The 6391-nt window shown below is 40.5% G+C and overlaps 1 protein-coding gene across 1 annotated transcript in view; it reads left to right on the top strand.

Moving 5' to 3' along the window:
- The first annotated feature begins 1882 nt into the window (after positions 1-1882).
- The window catches only part of LOC109214097 (sericin-1-like), a 5942-nt gene continuing 1433 nt past the window's right edge, over positions 1883-6391 (top strand). The window contains exons 1-2 of the mRNA XM_019377986.1: positions 1883-1959; positions 2486-2880. Of these exons, the coding sequence (XP_019233531.1) occupies positions 1883-1959; positions 2486-2880 (472 nt within the window). The remainder of the gene's footprint in view (positions 1960-2485; positions 2881-6391) is intronic.

Genomic DNA, 6391 nt, shown 5'->3' with positions numbered 1-6391 from the left:
AAATTCATGGAATCTAAGCCTAAAATTGAAGAACTAGGGCTTGAGAAATTGGACTTTTGAATTGGGATTTGAAGGACCATTTGAGGTCGGATTTGAGAACTTTTGATATGTATGAACTCGTGGGGAGATGAGGAATCTAATGATGTAAAAATTCTTGAGTTTCGAGAACTGGGCCCAGGGCTCGAGTTTTGGAAATTTTGGAATTTGTGCCCGTTATTGATTGTTTTCGCTTGGGCTTTGTTCCCTTAGCATATTGTAATGTATTCATTCTGATTTTGGATAGATTCAACGTGCGTGGAGGCCGATTTGAGGGGGAAAGGCGTCGCTAGCTAGAGATTTCGCCGGTTCGAGGTGAGTAATGATTGTAAATGATATTCTGAGGGTTTGAAACCACAGATTTGCACATCGTAGTGCTATATTGAGGTGACTTGCACGCCGGAAAGTGAGCGTGGGGTAGAGCACCGTTGGGGATTGTGACTTGGTCCGTCCCGATTGATGAACTTACCATGTATTTGACTAAAACTTACTTGTTGTCATCATGATTTAGGCTGATTGCCATATTTGGGCTTCGTGCTAACTATTTGAACCCTCTGGGGATTATTATTACTGTTTCCTCACTGTTTTGACTTATTACTTGAACTCAGTCATGCTGTTTTCCACTATTTCACAACTTAGCAATTTTTACTCAGTTTTGAGACTTAAATGATATTTCTAAATGATGTTTTAGGCTGAGAAATACTGTTTTACTGTTGCCCGAGAGGCTTATGTGATTTTTGACTAAGTAAGGCCGAGGGCCTGTATTGTGAGGATATCTTTGGGATCGGGCTGCATGCCGCAGCGGTGATACATGTCTTTGGGATCGGGCTGCACGCCGTAGTGGTGATATACTGATTTGATTATGAGGCCGAGGGCCTGAGATTTGTACGCCACGAGATGGTTTGATATTGCGCTTGGGCCGTATGGGGCCCCTCCCGGAGTTTACACACCCCTAGTGAGCGCCGTCGACGAAATATATGAATGGGGCTGCACGCCGTAGCGATATGTGGATCGGGCTGCACGCCGCAGCGGTTACTATATGATACTATTCTGAGAGTGAGCCCGAGGGGCTGGTACTGTTCTGAGTTATTGCCCGAGGGGCGAACCTTTATGTGTTCATCTTTCATATTTACTTGACGTTTTACCTGTTATACTGTGGTATTTATGCCCGAGGGGCGAATTTTCTGTGCTTATCGGCACTAATTGTTTTGAAATCGTTGCGTAACTGTTGAAAAAGTCATTTTCGAAAGAGGTTTAAACTGAGCTAAGATAGTTTCTAAAGATTTCACAGCTGCACTGCCTTTCTCAAAGGATTTTACACTGCTTCTATACAGCATGATGGTTTTCTTTACGTGATATCTTACTGCTCAATTGTTATTTACCTTTATTACTCACTGAGTTGGAGTACTCACTTTACTCCCTGCACCTTGTGTGTAGACGCAGGTATTTTTACACCCGGTAGCGGGTTTTGGCTGATCGGAGGCAGTCTCGTCTGATTTAGCGAGGTGGCTGCCAGCGTTCGCAGCACCGTATTTCATCCTTTGTTTATCAGCCTATTTTGTTTATTTCAGGCCCTGTAGTTGTATTTATACTCTAATAGATGCTCGTGACTTGTGACACCTCGGTTTGGGCTGTGTTGGGATGGTTCTACTATTATTATCTATGTTTTCGCGAATTTATTGTTATTAAATCATGCTTCATAATTGCTTAAATGGTAATTAACTGCTTAAAAGAGGTGTTCTGTATTGGTCTGGCTGGCCTTGTCTTCACGAGAGGCGCCATCACGACCGGGTTCGGGAATTGGGTCGTGACAAACAATGTGGGAGTGCCACCAGTGGTAGACAAGATGCATAAAGCAAGGTTGAGAAGGTTTGGACATGTGAATCGGAGATGTACAGATGCTACAGTGAGGAGGTGTGAGAGGTTGGTGATGGAGGGTCTTAGGAGAGGTAGAGGTAGGCTGAAAAAGTATTACAAAGAGGTGATTAGGCAGGACATGGCTCACCTCAAGCTTACCGAGGACATGCCTATGGATAGGAGGGCATGGAGATCCAGAATTAGGATTGTAGGTTAAGGGGTAGTTCAGTATTCTTCTTTTCAGTCCTGTAATAGTAGTAGTGGTGGTGGTATTGTTAGTAGTAGTAGTAGCAATAGTAGTAGATAGTAGTAGTAGTAGTAGCAGCTGTAGTAGTAGCAGTGGTGGTAGTGCTGGTAGTAGTGGTGATAGTAGTGGTAGTATTGGTAGTGATAGTGGTAGTGGTTGTAGCAGTGATGGTGGTGGTGGTGGTAGTAGTAGTGGTGGTGGTAGTAGTAGCAGCAGCAGCAGCAGCAGTAGCAACAGTAGTAGTAGTAGTATTAGCAGCAGTAGTAGTAGTAGTAGCAGCAGCAGCAGCAGCAGCAGTAGCAGCAGTAGTTGTTGTTGTTGTAATAGACGTAACAGTAATAATAGTGGTAGTATTAGTAGTAGTAGTAGTAGTAGTGGTAGAAGTGGTAGTAGTAGTGGTGGTGGTGGTGGTGGTGGTAGTAGTGGTGGTGATGGTGATGGTGGTAGTAGTAGTGATAGTAGTGGTAGTAGTGTTAGTAGTAGTGGTGGTGGTAATGGTAGTAGTAGTGACGGTGATAGTAGTGATAGTGATAGTGGTAGTGGTGGTAGTAGTGGTGGCAGTGGTAATAGTAGTAGTAGTGGTAGTACTGGTACTAGTAGTGATAGTTGTAGCAGTAGTGGTAGTAGTATTGGTAGTGGTAGTAGTGGTAGTAGTGGTGGTGATAGTGGTGGTGGTATTAGTGGTGGTAGTAGTAGTAGTAGTGGTGATGGTGGTAATGATAGTTATAATGGTGGTGGTGGTAGTAGTAGTAGTAGTAGTAGTAGTAGTAGTAGTAGTAGTAGTAGTAGTAATAGTAGTAGTGATAGTGATAGTGATAGTGGTAGTAATACTAGTAGTGGTATTGGTAATAGTAGTAGTAGTTGCAGTAGTAGTAGTAGCAGTAGCAGTAGTAGTCATAGCAGTAGTAGTAGTCGTAGTAGTGGTTGTTGTGGTGGTAGTGGTAGTGGTAGTGATAGTAGTAGTAGTGGCAGTAGTAGTAATAGTGGTAGTGGCAGTAGTAGTAGTAGTAGTAGCAGTAGTAGCAATAGTAGCAGTAATATTAGTAGTTGTAGTAGTAGTAGTGGTGGCGGTGGTGGTAGTGCTGGTGGTGGTAGTGGTAGTGGTGGTGGTAGTGGCAGTGGTGGTGGTAGAAGTAGTAGTAGTAGTAGTGGTGGTGGTGGTGGTGGTGGTGGTGGTGGTGGTAGTGGTAGTGGTAGTAGTCGTCTCATATTTCTTTGCCTTATATTTTATTACTACCTGTTATTTCTTTTGCTTAGATTTTCCTATTATCTTGTTGTTTCTACTACTTCTCTTTTCATAGCTTACTTACTACGTACTTTCATTGCACTACTGTTTGTTTTTGCTTTCCTTGAGCCGAAGGTCAATGAAAAACAACCTCTCTATCTTCACAAAGTAGGGGTAAGGCCAAAGGAGGGCCTGTGTTGTAAAGATAGGGGGTCATTGCCACTGGCACTCGGCAAGGTTGGCAAAAATTTCATGTATACATGTATATATGTATTTAAAAAATAGTGACATATTATTAATGACACACTATATATATAGATCAAATTTTGGTTGAATATTGCAAATGCGCACCGGTAATCTTGAAATCCTAGGTCCGCCTCTGGTTAAGGTTTGCGTACTGATAAGTTTTTATTACCAACTTATCTTGTATTTAAACCTATATTTTTGCTATGTGTTACTGATAAAATCACGTGTTTAATGCCATTTACTTCTATATTACAGGTATCAAGTGATTTAGAAGTGATGTTGAAGAAACCAAGTGAAACAAGTCAAAAAGAAGCTAAAAAGAAGAAAATGTGGGAAGGGGCTTCAGTTGTCGCAATTGCGACATACTCCTGGGAATTGCGAAGAATACAGTCTTTGGTATTGCGAGGAAAGCATGCGAATTGCGAAGGAAGATGATTTAGGCAGTCATCGCAAATGCGAAGTCAACTAGGGGAGTCAACCTTCGCAAATGTGAAGTCTTCTTCGCAAATGCGAAAGTGCACAGTATATGCATAGTTCGCAATTGCGAACTTATGTTCGTAATGCGAAAATCGAGCATCAGACCTGGGCAATTCTGGAATCTCACATTTTTTGGCCCCAAACCATTTAACACCCGACTTAGCTCATTTGTGGGGAATTTTTTGGCTTATTTTCAGTTCCAAACACTAGAGAGAACAAGGTTGGAAGCTAGGGTTTGCACACACACTTGGGTTTTGAAGATTTCAAGCTTGTGGTTAAGGATTTCTTGCCCATTTATGTTTATTTCTTCATTTCCTTGCTTTGTATTGAATATTTAAGTGTGTAGTATTTATTTCCAACACTTGAATCTTGTTTATGGAAATATTCATATTTAAAGTGTGGATTAAATACCTTGTTGTGCTTATGTATTGAATGATTTTTATCCTTTTATGAAGTGAGTTATTGTTACTTTAATTATTCTTGTTCTTTAATGTTTCCAAAGGGATTAGCTAACCCTAGGACTCGCCCATTTACTCCGAATTAATTTTGGAAAAGATAATTTGGGGTTGGGAAAGATTAATTAACAAGAACTTGAGGCGTTAACCCTCAGTTTATAGATTCTACCTAGGGATAGGATTGAACTACTTGTAGCAACATCTGGGTGTGCTTAATCTCCTAATCATTTTAGGGATAATTCAATTAGGAAGTCTTGGTAGTCTTTTGAAGAAGCTAATTAAGAATTATTATCTGTGGCTAATTAACATAAACTCGCTCATATTTGTAAAATCGTGAAATACATTGGATTGTTACTTGAGTGTAATTCCCGATGCAACCATACTTGTAGCCATTGATCATTTTACTTGCTTTCTAGGTTAGTTTACATTTTCGCATTTAGGTAGAAATATTTTCTAAAATCAATTCTAAGTGTTTGGCATTGCATAACAAGTGATAATTCTCTTACATTCCTAATCGCCTACATATTGTTCTCTGTGGGATTCGACCCCGACTTATAGTTGGGTAAATTATATTGCATGCGATCGTGTCCATTTACTTTTTAGTAGTGAATTTGGACGTCATCAAAATTGGCGCCGTTGCCGGGGAACAATTTGGCGTAATTTAGGTTGTTTGAGAAATAAGTGTAAGTGCTTTGGTCCAAACTTGTGAATATTTGTAATTATTTTTCTTACCTTGGTCTATTTTTCTTGTTTGTTTCTTGTTTACTTTCTTATTTTTGAAAAATGACATCATATAATGAAAATTGGTTGGATAGTAGTTGTTCATACTTTGATGATCCTTGTCCTTATTGTGGAGGACCACACTCATGGCAAAATTATTTAAATTCTCCCCGGGGTGGATTGTGCGCACAATCTCAAACCCATGAGTGGAGTATTTGTGATAAGTGTGGTTGTCAAAATGGTCATTGGGAATATTGTGCTTATTTGTCCTTCCCTTCCCCAAGCCCCCACTATGATGGTTCTACTTTTTGTGATGAAAATGATAGGGCTATGGAAGTAGAAGAAGTTGAGCATGATCAAAATGGGGAGTTCAAGCTCATGTTAGAATGCCTAATTGAAGGAGGAAACAAAGAACAAAGTGCCTTGGAGGAGCTTTTGGAAAATAGTCTCCAAAATGACGTAGCACTTGAAAGGTTGCACTCACAAATGGGAGAAATGCTTGAAGCTTTAGAGGTCCAAAAATCCTCGGAAGTTAATGATAGCCAAGAATTTTTCTGAGATGTGGAAGCCGAAAATTCTTCCTTGGCACTTGATCAAAACCAAGGAGAACTCTCAAATGCTCAAAATGAGAAGATGATGCTCATGTTGGAGACCATTCTTGAAAATGAGGAGAAGCATAACTTTGCACTCGAGGACTTGAAACAAGGCTTGGCTCACAATGATGAACATATCCGCACTTTGGAAGATCAAATAAAAATATTGGTTGAGGCTCACTATGCCCACCAACTTGAGAGTGTGGAAGAAAGTCAAGAAGAGTCCAATCCCGAGGAAGAAAGTGAGCTTTACTTTGAGGAATCAAGACTTGAACATCCGCCAACCGACTCTATGAGTGTTTGTGATTCCACGAAAAATATGGAATTAGAGTCAACCGGGGTGATTGAAAATGTTGTTGAAATTGACTCTAGTCCGGGGGAAAAAGAGGATGTCAAAATCCGGGAAAAATTGCAAGTTGGAGGTTTGAAGTCACATTCCAAGCAGTTTTCAACATTGGAATTGTGTGGTGATATGGAAGTTGAACTACACGAATCAATGAAGGAGTGCAAGGAGGAAAAACTCATACCATACATC

Source organism: Nicotiana attenuata, unplaced genomic scaffold (genome assembly GCF_001879085.1).
Source record: "Nicotiana attenuata strain UT unplaced genomic scaffold, NIATTr2, whole genome shotgun sequence".
Lineage (NCBI taxonomy): Eukaryota > Viridiplantae > Streptophyta > Magnoliopsida > Solanales > Solanaceae > Nicotiana > Nicotiana attenuata.
Note: the sequence above shows the minus strand (reverse complement) of the source record. Positions and strands in the feature narration are given on the sequence as shown.